The following is a 14592-nucleotide window of genomic DNA, read 5'->3' as shown; positions in this document are numbered from 1 at the left end:
TAATGTCTCTGCTTTTTGATATGCTGTCTAGGTTGGTCATAACTTTCCTTCCAAGGAGTAAGCGTCTTTTAATTTCATGGCTGCAATCACCATCTGCAGTGAACCATGGTCAAATAATGACTGTGAGGATGAAGCATCTGTAGGCTGGTGAAGCAGCACCAGAGAAATAATGGCCTTGAGGTTTGGTTCAGCATTTACTAGGATGACACCTGTTGTCAAGGAGCTTGCAGACTGAGGAGAGTGACAAAGGTGGCTTGTCCTCTGCCTAGACCTGGGGTAGAGGTTGGGGATTAACAAGCCTAGGGAGGCTAGTAGGTGCAAAGGCATGAAACTGTGATGGTTACAGCTTGAGAATCAAAAGCATAAAGTGCTAATGAAAGGGAATGTGAAACATGTCACGTTTAAGTTGAAAATCATACTTTTCTACAGTTTCAAGGGGGATGACACTGCTGCTGCTGCTGTGTCGCTTCAGTCGTGTCTGACTCTGTGCGACCCCATAGATGGCAGCCCACCAGGCTCCCCCATCCCTGGGATTCTCCAGGCAAGAACACTGGAATGGGTTGCCATTTCCTCCAATGCATGCGTGTCCGACTCTTAGCCACCCCATGGACTGCAGCCTACCAGGCTCCTCCGTCCATGGGATTTTCCAGGCAAGAGTACTGGAGTGGGGTGCCATTGCCTTCTCTGGCGATGACACTGGTCAGGGACAAAAGACCTAAATGCTGGCCTATGGTAGGAAGCAAAGCCTTCTGGCTAAACAAACATTGATTACCAGGGTCTGAATACTGAAACCTGGAGAACCCAGATTTCCTCCAGTGAACAGCTTTTCTGAACAGTATTAGGTACCCACAACATTGTCACTTGGAAAATGAGACAGGTGGTACACTAACAGTTGGGGGAAAGTAACATCCTTGCCTGTATCAAGAAAAATACTGGAAGAGTTCCCTTCCAAAATGAACTACTTTTATTATTTTCACCAAGTAAAAAGGGTGGGGCAGCAGTTATGGGAAAGGACACAGTGCCAAGGTATATTGTGTCATTGAGGGTATCTGCAAAAGGACTGAAAACCAGTGTTTCCCACGCATGGTTCTTAGCAACGTGCCCTGTGCCGTAGCTATCTCTAACCCACAAAATGCCTTGTGTGAATCACAGGAACTTACTGCCAGGCTCCACTTGGATCAGTTGAGTGCACTTAGGCCCAACCTGCATAACTTCCTGGCAGCCCTGCTCTGATCTGTCTCTAACTGGATTCCAGTATAAAGGCTGAAAGGACAGAGGTAGGAGAGATGAGTTCAACAGGTCCAAAAAGTAAGAGGTAGAACTGATGGGCCTTGAAATCTTAAGAAATGGAAGGAAAATGGAAGAATCAAAAAACAGCTGCCATTCGGTAATAAGCAGTTGTGGATGAATGCATCTTCCGTTTATGACAGTTAAAAACTCTGGGATAGCCAGGTGGAGCTAGATAAAGTTCTAGAGCACAGGAAAGAAATCTAAGCAGCGGCATCCTTGAAAACCATGGAGTGGACATAATCAACCCAAGTGTGTATGGTGAAAAGCAGCCGCCTCGGAAAGAACCCTGAGATTGGATGGAGTGGAGCATGGGAAAAGAAGGCTGAAAACACATGCAATCCTTTATCAAAGTAACTGGGACTGCCAGCCTGCTGCCACCGGTCTCTGCCTCCACACAGGGTTCCCAATAGGGTTCCCAAACAGGGCCTGTTTTTTGTTTGTTTCTGTTGCTAATTATGCATTCTCACTTCCTAGGCCAGTGCCAGGCCTTTGAATTTTCACAGAATTGAGGATCTTCCTGAATCACATCCAAATCTTATACATCATGACTGTAAACATCCCCTGATTTCATTACATTTGGTTAAATCTCACTTTATATCACCTCGTGCTCATTGAAAACTAGAATAATGCTAAATACTAAGCTTGTTTTTTAGATGTATATCACTATTAATCATCTAAATTCTGTTATCAGTTTAACTCTCTGCTATTCTATGCTCATAACCCCTAGTGAAAAACTGGCTGTATAAATAATAGGAACAAAAAAAGAATCAAAATTGCAGTGAAGAGAAAATTACCCTGCATCTAAAACCTGATCACCATCCTAATCACACTTTATAATCAGACAAGTTTTAAGCTATGTTATTTCAGAATTACTGTCAGTGATTCTGAAAATTTTAAGAGGCAGGGTGCAGGACCTTAAGCCAAACAGACTTGAGGTTCAGACCATCAGTCAGTCCATCTCTTATTAGGCATATGTCTTTGAGCGAATTATACTACCCCTCAGCCTCAGCTTCCCCAACCACAAAATAAGGCTTATGGCTCTTAAGGAATAAGTGTAATAACGCTGGCACAGGGCTTCACACAGTGCCTGTATAGGGCAAGCACTTAACAGCAGCTGTTATTTTCATGGAACATTAACTCTCTTTTGGCAAGGAGCAAGTCACTTTAAACCTGATTCTTACCCCTTGAAAGACATTTTCACATTGTTTTTTAACCCCACTGCCCAAGCCCCTCAACCTTGGAATTGATAAATCTTATCCTTGCTTTATTTCCTTGGTCCCTCTAATCTATCCTCTCTGAATTTATTATAGCTAGGATATGGAGGAAAAACAAAAAATCTGAAGTAGTTTTTTCACATGTCCACTGCCTATGTAATGGTCCTGTGACTGGCTGCTGCCACATTTGTACTCCACATCTGGCCTCCCTCAGAACTCTGAGTGGACAGGGTGAGAATCCGGCTCAGGAGGGTTAGGATTAGAAGAATCTGTGTTTACAGGACTCGGCTCTCCCGCTGGCTCAAAGGGTCGTAAGTTGGCATAAGTCACTTCTTGGGCCAGCTGCTCCAGGGAAGGGCGGCCAAATGCCAGATTTCGAAGTGAGATACAAGTCATGAGAAAGCTGAAAAAGATGGGAAAAAGCCAGCTGTCCAAACTCCTATTTCAACACAGGCAATCCTGCCAAAGCCCTCAGAGGACACCTGGTCATCTGGCCTCTCACCCACAGATAAGAATCTCCCCCCAGACACCCCCATCCCAGCTGGAAGGGCACCCCACTCTTCACACAGTCTGACTGAGGATTCCAGGGTGGGGTAGGAATAATGCACAGGAAATAAGCTGAGTCGGAACAAGACAGTGCCCATCAGACATACCATTTACTCTCCCGATCAATCAGGGAGAGGAGCAAGGAGAGAGGAAAAAGGGAGAAGTTTAGCACTGGATTGTCCTCTCCTGGGAAAGAGTCCCTAATGTTACTCTCACCAGAGAACAGTGACCCAGCCTGCAAACATCTGATGACAAAGTACTATAGAGTAAAGCTTACCTGCGGCGAAAGATAAAGAGCTTTCGCAGCAAGAAGCGGACAAGTCGCTCGTGGAAAGGGGCATTTCGCCGGCGTTCAATCTCCTGGAGCCTTTGCTGGCGTCTAAGGAAGGTCTGGACCAGTGGTGTTGGCTCAGGGCCGCCTTTGACTTCCCCTTCGAGCAGAGGTTGCAGCTCTGGAGGCAGAGGCCCTGTTTCTGTCCGGAAGAGGGCAAAAAGAGGAATCACTGAGAAAAGAGCATTCTCTCTTCTAGAACTCCTCTTTCCCCAGCTAGAAGCTTCAAATTCATTCGTTAAGTGGGCAGATCCTCGATCATGACCCCGACTTCCTATAAAGTGGGCTCTCTCAGCCCAAATCTTCAGATACTCACCACTTCCATTCTCCACCTTCTCCTTCAATTCTTGAAGATACGCCAGGTCTTGCTCGAGTGCAACCTCTGTAGTGTTGACGTAGATGTACATGTAGCAGGAAGGACTGGACGACACTGTGTACACCTTATGGTACTCACCAGCCGGCAACTGAAAAGGGGGAAGAAATGCATCTCTCATGCTCTAGCCTTTCGCTAGCCAGCCTGTGGCCTCCCTCCACTTCCCCACCTCCATCTTTTTTCTTATATATTGGAATCCAAAGGAACTGACCTCTAGAATCCTGAATGAGGCTATTTATAGCCCCCAGGGCCCTTGCTTTTTCATCCCCACTGCATTGTTGTTATTTAGTCGCTAAGTCATGTCCAGCTCTTTCGTGAGCCCATGGACTGTAGCCCACCAGGCTCCTCTGTCCATGGGATTTTCCAGGCAAGAATGCTGGAGCGGGTTGCCACTTCCTTCTCCAAGGGATCTTCCTGACCCAAGGATTGAACCTACATCTCCTGCAATTGGCAGGTGGATTCTTTATCAACTGAGCCACTAGGGAAGCCTCCCACTGTGTTACTGTTACGTTAAAGGATTTTGCATTTATACTAAATCAACTACACTCATCAAAAGTTTTCTATCATTGTTAATTCAAGCCAAATACCTGCATTTTTTCTCCCTCCTGAAGAGTCTGGTTCTTCTGTTCTGCCACCAGCTCCACGGTCACCTCCCCCTGCAGCAGCTGGATGCTAGTGTTGCCCAGGTCTTCACTCACGAAGTTCTCCAGGTGCAGCCCTGCCCGGGGCAAGAGTTCCCATCCCACCCCAAGGTGGCGTGAACTCACTCCCAGTCAGAACAGAGAAATCACACCTTCACCAGCACCTTCACCTCGGGTTTCAAAAACCAGCCTCCCACCAGGAGCAGACCCTCCCGGCTCCATCACACACTGTGTCCCTGGCCTAGGAGGCCAGAAAGGAGACAGCAAAGCCTTTGTGCTTTCTTCCATACCAGGGAAATCTGCAATGAAGACCACTTCGGTGTGGTTGTCCAGGCTGCTCTTGATCTCCTGTAGTTTAGTTCTCCAGGGAGACAGGTCCATCAGCAGTGGCTGCAGCCAAGGTGTACGCTGGAAGGGCGACCAGGCAGCCTGCACGATGTCCACACGAGGGTCAAAAATCCTTAGGGAAAGAAATCATGTTCTAAGGCCATAGCCACCTACATACCGCAATTTCCAGTTCTGTTCATCACTGTTCCCGGATAGAACAAACAGGGTTTTCCAGAAAGAAGAAACAGCCTATGTCAGCATGTTACTGCCAGTTGGGGACAGAGAAACAGAAGAGGGGAAAGAGGTTCTGGAGCACTGGGAAGAATGGGGGTTAGTGGCCGCCTGAGGAGAGTTAACAGCTTCTAAGAGAATGAGTTCCCTTTTCTTCGGGATGACGGTGCCCTCTGCTGGATGCAATCGGCGATGCCCACAACCAGGTCAACAGGGACATGCACCAGTGGACAGCCTTGCAAGCAAGACAACACTGAGGAGCACAGGCTAGTCATCTGGGCCAAAAAAAGCTGGACTTCACGTTTTCCCCCTTCTCTGCTCCCCTTGCCCACCTCTGCTGGAAGCGGTCATTGATGGAGACCCAAATATCAAAGTAGATCTGGGGCTCAGTGACATTGTACTTGGGCAGCAGGCGGCTCAGGCAAGTGGCATATTGCTTCAGCATGTCTGCATGGTCCTTCCAACGCCGGCTCTGTGTGAATACCTGCCCCAAACCCCCACATTAGTCCCACCTCGTTGTTATTGAGCTTCCAGACATGTCATGCAGTGCCGAAGGCACAAAAAGATCCCTGTCTGCTGCCAGTTTTGACAGGGAAGAAAAAAAAAATGAGAACCAAAAAACTTTATGGAAGAATTTTTTTCATCGCTGGGCTAGCGGTACTCACCTTTCTAAGTCTCATCTCAATTGAGGGACGTGAATGACACTGCCCCATTTCAACCCCCACAAAAGAAGGTTCCACCTGGCTCCAGAGAAAGGGCAAAGTGGACCCACAGAGACCAGACCCCAAAGCTCCAGGGGGCCTCTGAAGGCCAGGAAGTTAGTGGCATCTCACCCCAGGGTTGAGGTAGCCCAGTTCACCGGTGCGGCCATCACGGTAGGTGATCTTCACGTGCTGGTGGGAGCGGGAGTGCACCATCATGTCCCAAGAGTAGCCGTATAGCCCGTTGGTCCAGTTGTTGTACCCCTGAGGAGGCAGGGTGGTGGGAATCAGCTCCATGCTCCTCATGCTAATGCCGTCCTCTGTCCAGAGAGGTCCCCAGACCTGCCCGCTTCTCTCCTGAGCACTGTCCCCTCCACCACTATCCAAGCGGACCCTCAGCCCACACGCACCTGGGTGAGGAAGTGGGAATAGGGCAAGAAGAGCTGCTCCAGGAGGTAGAGCAGGGTGAAGGCAGTGCTCAGCTGGTGGCGCAGCCCTGGCTTCTGACTGCCTCTGGCCCGGCTCCTCTTATACATACAGGAAGTGCTGGGCTGAGGGGGAGTCCTGAGGGGCAGCAGCTCTTGCAGCTTTTTCGGGCAGTGAGCTACCAGCTTCCGAGGCCATTCAGGAGAGCAGAAGAGAGGGCTGCTGGCCAGCATGACGTAGGGGAACATGCCTAGAACAGCGGGGAAGAAATCAGCACTTCAGGAGTTGGGCTGGAAAACGTGGCTCATCCCCTCCACACCTCCCCTTCTCCTAGGCAGCCTCTCCCAGGTATTTCACTTATGAAGAAAGAAATTCTCAACTGGAGCCTATTACTTCCCACAGAAACAAAACATACTAGCTGAGCCCAAAAGCCCTGGGCCGCTTTCCCATCTGTTTCCATCTCTCAGAGATGACGTCCGGCTCAGCTTAGCTCCTGCTCCTGTCACCGTCTCCCCCTGCCACATGGGCTGCTGGTTCGTCCCTCCCCTGCACACCTGTGGCTTCCTGTTTCCCACCAGATTATAGGAACTGACCAATGCTGAAAAGCTGGGAATTCATGCAGTGGAAGTAGGACACGAAGACGAAGCCGATGGGTCTTGAGGCATCAAAGAAGAGCAGGAAACCGGCTGAGAGGTCGAGCAGCAGTCCGCACCAGTGCACCACCAGCAGACTCGTCATCTCCTCGGACAACACAAGTCTGCAGACACCAGGGTCAAAGCTCAGGCACTAGCACACATGGAATACTCACAGTTGAGGCACCTCTGCTACCCTCTCCATGCTGCATGATCCACCCCGGCAGAAGGGTAGAGAACTCCACCCAAAGACATCCTCTGGGAGGGTTTTCCAACCCCTTTTCATTCCCACAAAATTAAGAGTGTTAGTCGCTCAGTTGTGTCCAACTCTTTACGACCCTAGGGACCACAGCCCACCAGGCTACTCTGTCCATGGGATTTTCCAACCCAGGTATTGAACCCGGGTCTCCTGCATTGCAGGCTGGTGGTTCTTTACCATCTGAGCCACCAGGGAATCTCACATACTTCAGGTGTCCAATTTCTTTCAACATGCCCTAAGTAATAAGCAAGGGCGGAGCTCCCAGAGCAAAATTTGACTGAGCAGTGTGTGTGTTGTGCAAGGCAGGTTCTTCCTGGAGGTATACCAGAAGAGAAACTTTAAAAGGGGAACGCTGGGCTGATATAATGATGTCAAACTTCCGGAACTGGGAAGTGTCAGGGCAGAGGGAAGAGTACAAAGTAAGACAAGAAGGGAGTTCCCTGTTGGTCCAGTGGTTAAGAATCCGCCTGCCAATGCGGGGGACACGGGTTCGATCCCTGGTCTGGGAAGATTCCACAGCCATGGAGGAACTAAGCCCACTCGCTGCAACTACTGAGCCCACACACCTGGAACCCATGCTCTGCAACTAGAGCAGCCACAGTAATGAGAAGCCCACACACCACAGCTAGACAGTAGCCCCTACTTGCCACAACTAGAGAAAGTCTATAGCAACAAAGACCCAGCGCAGTCAAAAGTAACATTAAAAAAAGGAAGGCCAAAGGAAGAAGAGATGGGAGGAAAAGAGAAGTCAGAGAGAAGCAGCTCTGCTTTGGGAAGAGTTATTAACAATGGTTTTGTTTGGGAAGGGGAGCTGACTGTCCATATCTTGGCATGCCAGTTGAGGAATCTGGGCAAGAGGCTGGGGCAGCCACCCAAGGACAGAGGCCCCATCACAGCAACTGCTGGGGCACTGACTCACTCTCCAAGTCACCTAGTGCTGGCACTTCCCTTTCCTTTATTTCTTTTCCCTTCATTCCGGCCCATGCTGTAAGTCTCCCAGGGGCAGCTAAGCCTAGATCTTTTGACATCATCAACTCTGCCTTCTGCTGAAGAGGGAGATGAGTGGACAGAGTGAAGCATGCAGCAAATTTAGGCAAAGTGGGAGCAGCAGCTAGGACCGTAGACCTGAAGGAGGTGAGCCCCCCAACCCTGCACCTGGCCGCTCTAGGCCTCTGCCCTGCCGCTCACTTGAAAGGGCTGAAGAGCCAGTGCCGTGACAGGTATTCCATAGAGTAGCCTTCCACCCAGTCTGCGTCCAGCTTCTTTATGCCCGCAATGAAGTACACGATGAAGATCTGCAAACACAATATGCAAAACGAATATTCACACAAAGTCAGAGCCTCATCCTCCACAGACAGTCACAAATCAGTTCTGACCTCAGTCCAGGGCCTGAGAGACGAGATCTACTCATTCATCTCAGACGTTCACTCACCTAACATCCTACAGATATCAGGCACAGTATTAGGCAAAGTCAGGACGGAAAAGTCGGGCTTCCCTGATGGCTCAGATAGTAAAGAATCTGACTACAATGCAGGAGACCTGGGTTCCATCTCTGAATTGGGAAGATCCCCTGGAGAAAGGAATGGCAACCCACTCCAGTATTCTTGCCTGGAGAATTCCATGGACAGAGGAGCCTGGAGAACCACAGTCCATGTGGCTGCAAAGAGTCAGACAGGACTGAGCAACTAACACTTTCACTTTACTTTCACTTTTGAAGGCAAGTCATGAAGCACAGAGGTTACTCTTTCTTCATGAGGATTCTAATCTAGTGGGAATAAAGTTCTTTCTTTGTATGACAAGGTGAGAGATCCCAGAGATTAGGAAGTAGCTTAGATTAGAAAACAGGGAGAAGCCAGGCCAGCTTTCCAGCAAAAAGGGAAAAAGGGATGTCCCTGGTGGTCCAGTAGATGAGAATCTACCTACCAATGCAAGGGACATGGCTTCAAATCCTGATGTAGGAAGATCCTACATGTTGAGGGGCAACTAAGCCCATGCACCACACAACTAGTGAGCCCACACTTTAGAGCCCACAAAGCTCTCTTGCCTAGAGCCCATGCTCTGCAATCAGAGAAGCCACCACAATGAGAAACTGGGGCACAGCACTCAAGAGTAGCCCTTGTTCTCCACAACTAAAGAGAGACTCGTATGCAGCAACGAATACCCAGCATAGCCAAAAATAAAATAAATAAATAAAAAAATTTTTAAATAGTTGAGTTTCAAAAAGGAGGAAGGAGGAGGAGAAGATTCAGGGAGGCCAAGCAGAGCGAAGTCTGGCAGTGGGCGGCCATGCTGCCAACGGCTGTGAAGAACACCCCCTCTCTCCTGCAATCTGGTACCTGGCCACGCAACACAGCATAGTTCCAAAGGGGCACGTGGGCGTTCCGCTTCCGGGCTCTCAGCAGGCCATCCACAGACCTGCAGTTGAGAGGGAGAACGGTAGGGGACGGGTTCTTAGTCCAGTCCCATTTCTACCTTGCTTTTTAAATGTAATCATCTCTCTATTCCAGGATATCTCTGTAGTGATCTCTCTATTCTAGGACGTCTCCCACATCTTCTCAGTTCTCTCTGAGGCCCTTTCGAATTATTTGAGCACCTTGTAATGATCATTTCAAGTCATAACAGAAACTACTAGTCGTAACTACTAGTGAGTTATAACAACAACAAAATATTCAGTGTTTAACATCTGTTAGTTAGCAGATTAGTCTCCTCATAAACCAGGAAAAAGACTACAACGCTAGCTCCAGAAGAAAGGGGCTGTAGACCCTCCATTCCCCACCCCATGGCCACAGGGCAGCTGGCAGTAAGACTAGTATATACTGACCTCGTGTTACCTGCATGAGGGGAGGTGTACTTCCCCCTGCTCCACCTGCCACCCCATCCACTGCATGGGACAAGGGCATAAAGAATCACTGCTGCTGCTGCTAAGTCATTTCAGTCGTGTCCGACTCTGTGTGACCCCATAGATGGCAGCCCACCAGGATCCCCGTCCCTGGGATTCTCCAGTCAAGAACACTGGAGTGGGTTGCCATTTCCTTCTCCAATGCATGAAAGTGAAAAGTGAAAGTGAAGTCGCTCAGTCGTGTCCGACTCTTAGCGACCCCATGGACTGCAGCCTACCAGGCTCCTCCATCCATGGGATTTTCCAGGCAAGAGTACTGGAGTGGGGTGCCACTGCCTTCTCTGAAAGAATCACTGATATGCAAAAAAAAAAAAAAAAAAGATTACAGTGCTAAAATAGGACTAAATTTGAAAAACAAGGAATTTCAGGGAATGTTTGCAAAGCTGGTGTATGAAAATATACATAGTGCATTTAAAGCAAAGTTTCAGTTTTCAAGACAAACTGACATTTCACAGACCTGGATGCTAGGATCTAGCTGAGAACGGACAAAACCAGGCTACTAAGATTAGATGTATTCTGGGGAGGCAGAAGCAAAGCAGGTTTTCAAGAAGACACAGAATGAGCAGAGAAGCCAGGAAAGGGGCAGGTTATTATACTTGTGCTCAGGAGCACTGGAGTCTGCCACTAGGGAGACCTGGAGTCTCATTTATGCCTCTTAACTGCTCAGTGACCTTAGACAAATCCTCTATTTCTGTAAGCCTTAATTTCTTCATTTATAAAATGGGAACTCCATGTTATAACCACGGGGTTATAACATGGAAAAAGCAAAAATGTTTAGCATAGTGCTTGGCATGTGGAAAGCCTTTAGTGAATGATCAGTCGGTATTTTTTCAAATTGTGCAAAAATTACAAAAATGAGATTTTCTGGGGTATTCTGTCAAAGAGTGTTAGTCACTCAGTCATGTCCAACTCTTTGTGACCCCATGGACTGTAGCCCGTCAGGGCTTCTCTGTCTATGGAATTCTCCAGGCAAGAATACCAGCCATTCCCTTTTCCAGGGGATCTTCCTAATCCAGGGATCAAACCTGGGTCTCCTGCATTGCAGGAGGGTTCTTTACCATCTGAGCCTCCAAGAAAGCCCAACTACTTCTCAATTCTTTATGATGAGAGCTGGCCACTCTGAATGAATGTAAAGGTTTACAAAAAGGGGATATCTGCATAGGTGTACTGACGATTGACATGTGATTAATGACTGATAAATCACTAACAAATCCAGTGTTTGAGGTTTTCTTCCCACGCCCATGTTACTGACAGCTCATACTTGCTTTTCACTTAGTAATAGAAGGATTCCTTAAAGATCATCAGTTCTGCAACCCTGTCTCCAAATCCCTTTTCCACCTCCCCTGAAAGATGGTCACATAAGCCAGAGGTGGGGGAGGGTTACCTCCTCCAGGGACAGCACTGCTGAGCAGCCCTGGTGGGCCCTCTCCTTCTGACATGCCTCTGCCCCACATCAGTGTCTACTCTTGGCTCTCATTCTGTCCCTCACAGAGAAAGTCTGCTCCCTCTTCCACATGACCACCCTTGAAGTATTTGAAAATAGCTATGTCTGGCTTTAGTCTTCTCTTCTTCTAAGAGGATTACAGGAAGTGGACAGATCAAGGCACCTGGGGAGATAGGGAAAGAGTGAAGGGGTGGGAATGGAGCCACTCTGCTTGTGGTCACCCTCAGAACTCCCACCTCGCTGACCGTCACCCCTCCGGAATCCATCCAAGTCACCTTTGCTTGTTTACAAGTTATGTTTACCCTGCAAAGCACGGTTGAAGATATGCTTGCTGGGACAAGTGCTAGGACCTTACTGGGCCCTACCTCTGGTGACCATCCTGACACAGCCAACCCCTCCCTCGTTCCCCCAGACTCATACCAGTAGTGGTGTGCATCCACAAATGTCAGCTGAAAGGCCAACAAGCCATACAGATAGGAGTGGTTGTTCCACGACGTCTTGTCCAGGAGAAACACATACCAGTATGGCAGCAGGAATAACACACAGCTTATCCGGTAGCACAGGCCCAGCATCATGCCCAGTGCCCCTGGGATTGGTAGGGGAGAGGATTAAAAGGTCAAAGGGTCACCACAGGCCCAGCTCCCCTGGGACAGCCTATGGGTGGGGTTAAGAAAATCATCAGACATTTTACAGTCAGATAAAAATAAATTTCAACTAAATGTTATTTCAATATTTTAAAAAGAGTTAAGGGGTCACAGCTCAGATGACACACAGGATATTATAATATCCTGCTTATAATTTCAGCAGGATGAAATTATAAGTTATAGAATAAGTGAAATAAGAAAACCTAGAGAATTCCCTGGCTGTCCAGCGGTTAGGACTTAGTGTTTTCAATGCCAAGGGCCTAAGTTCGATCCCCAGTCAGGGAACTAAGATCTCGCAAACCATGTGGCACAGCCAAAAATAAAAATGAAACCCAAGACCCTGGTCATTCACCAGCATGCTTCGGATTTCTGTGTATTAAGTAGGCCAGTCAATACGCCCGTCTCTCCTGCAGTTTCTCTCACCCAGAAACATGATGGTGTAGATCAGATACATCCAGTCAAGTGGCAGTGGCTGCAGGGCGTCCAGTAAGGGGAAGCGACACACCTCCAGGCCATCCAGGTATCTTCGGTCTAGGGAGCTGAGACCACGCTCCTGGGGTATGTCCAGCACCATCATCAGCCCTGAGAAGGCAGAGAGAGAAGGTGCCGATAGGCCTCAGCAAAGGCAACCATGGAACACACTGGAATATAGTCAGGCACACCCAGCTCCAGAAATAATTCATTCAACAATAATCATGCTTGCTAAGTCGCTTCAGTCGTGTCTGACTCTTTTTAATCCCACGGACTGGAGCCCTGTCCATGGGATTCTCCAGCCAAGAATACTGGAGTGGGTTGCCATTTCCTCCTCCAGGGGATCTCCTGACCCGGGGTTCGAACCCGCATCTCCTGCATTGACAGGCAGGTTCTTTACCACTCGTGCCACCTGAGAATTGGTTGAGTGCCTACTCTGTGCTAGGCATTGTGCCAGTTGTGGGATGTCAGCCACTGCACCTCCCTGAGCCAATTCCCCATTTGTGAGAAGGGGCTCATAATATTTTGCAGGGTCTCAGAGAAGATTAAATGAAAGAAGCATACAAAGTGCTATCGAAGCTATTCAGGTTTTGATAGTCATGTTTGTAAAGGTCTGTCCTATTGGCTACACAAAGTGCTCTGGGGTGATGCGCCCTCAACCTCTTTTACTTCCTGGCACAGCAGTATCTGGCCAGCACACTAGGGTAAACAGAAGGGCTACTCAGGTCAGGAAGCCAGCTCCAAATTAAGGTAGGATTTCTCAACCCCAGGACAATTCAGTTTGGCCTGGTTAATTATTTGCTGGAGGTTTACCCTGTGGTTCATAGGTCATTCAGCAGCATCCCTGATTTCTGTGTAGATGCCAGTAACCACTTCTTCCCCTTCCCCCACACCTAGTTGTGACAAATACAAACGTCTAGAGACATTGCCAAATGTACCCTGGAGAGTAAAAGCGTCTCCAGTTGAGAACCACTGGGTTAGGTAGATTAATATCTCGGCATGTCTGTAACCCATTCCAAACATACATGCTGTGGCCTATGAGTTAGAAAGGTCTGGATTAGGGAGTCACAGCCTAAATGGCTGCTTTGTCACCCCTGCCATTTCTCTGAAGTCTAGTCCTTAGCGTAGTTACTGGAAAACTTCATTCCACAAATAAAATGGGTTCCTGTTCCCCTGTCTCTGTATTTCCTGTAGCCTTGGATCAAAGCACTTCTGATCTCCAAGCCCTAATCAGAGGAGACAAAACTGGGTTACAAAGAGTTCTTCCAGGATATTAGTCACTTCAGCTTTTAGAAAAAGGAAGGTTAGTCCACTAAACAAGAAAGTATCCAAGAAATGGACAAGGAACCATTGTCATTCTCTCACCCCCAACCATGCTGGCACCTCCCAGACACTGGACTTACCGAAGAGAAAACGGAAGACTGCCAGGCCTGCAGGATCCGTGGGTCTATTCAGCAGGGTCACCAGCCTCTCCCAGCTGGACACATCTGTCCACTCAAAACCCAACAGTTTCCTCATTCGGCTGCCCTGACGGGGCCCTGAAGTCTGTGCAGCCTTGTCTTTCTTTACTTTGTCTGCAACCAATAAATGGAGAGAGTTGCACGTGCACGTATGGGAATGGAGATGTTTTAAAACAGACTCCTTCTCAAATCAGAGAAATCTCCGTCTAGGGCTTCTGCCTACCTGGGTTCACCCACTGATCTCTGCTCGAAACATCCCTGCAGTGCAGCCCCTCCTCCAGGATCCCCCAGTGCCCCAGAACCTTTCTCAGACTGCAGCCCCCTAATCGCAAAGCGTCCTGAATGTCATCAACCCACCCCGAAACAGAAGACTGCAAACTCTCTCTACAAAGCCCTTCCCAACCGAGGCTCCCTTCCCCAGGTTCCGCAGGGCATCCCTGCCCTAACCCCTCTGAAAGTTGCGCCCCTCTCTATGCGCCACAAGGCGGGGCTCTGAGCCTACCTGAGCCCCGCGGGGCCCGCGCGGGCCGAGCGGAGACCACCATGGCCTCCGCGAGGTAGATATGCCACAGCAACAACCTCCGAGCCCGGGGGCGTCGCAAGGGGCGGCTCCCCTAAGCCCCGCCTCCCCGACACATCAGCACGCACGAGGCCGGCCGGAAAGCGCCAGGACTGTCGTGAAGGGCCCTAGTCGGCCGCGCTG

The 14592-nt window shown here is 49.0% G+C and overlaps 1 protein-coding gene across 1 annotated transcript; it reads right to left on the bottom strand.

The window, feature by feature from the left end:
• Window positions 1-946: 946 nt before the first annotated feature.
• GGCX (gamma-glutamyl carboxylase) lies at window positions 947-14509 on the bottom strand. The gene is made up of 15 exons (XM_019970332.2): window positions 14392-14509; window positions 13833-14003; window positions 12382-12540; window positions 11735-11900; window positions 9308-9386; window positions 8160-8266; window positions 6674-6837; window positions 6065-6330; window positions 5787-5918; window positions 5286-5437; window positions 4686-4855; window positions 4342-4472; window positions 3698-3845; window positions 3328-3523; window positions 947-2907 (listed from the first exon to the last, which is right to left on the bottom strand). The coding sequence occupies exons 1-15, from the start codon at window positions 14432-14434 to the stop codon at window positions 2715-2717; spliced, it is 2277 nt and encodes a 758-aa protein (XP_019825891.2). The 5' UTR covers window positions 14435-14509; the 3' UTR covers window positions 947-2714.
• Window positions 14510-14592: the final 83 nt, after the last annotated feature.

Source organism: Bos indicus, chromosome 11 (genome assembly GCF_029378745.1).
Source record: "Bos indicus isolate NIAB-ARS_2022 breed Sahiwal x Tharparkar chromosome 11, NIAB-ARS_B.indTharparkar_mat_pri_1.0, whole genome shotgun sequence".
Lineage (NCBI taxonomy): Eukaryota > Metazoa > Chordata > Mammalia > Artiodactyla > Bovidae > Bos > Bos indicus.
Note: the sequence above shows the minus strand (reverse complement) of the source record. Positions and strands in the feature narration are given on the sequence as shown.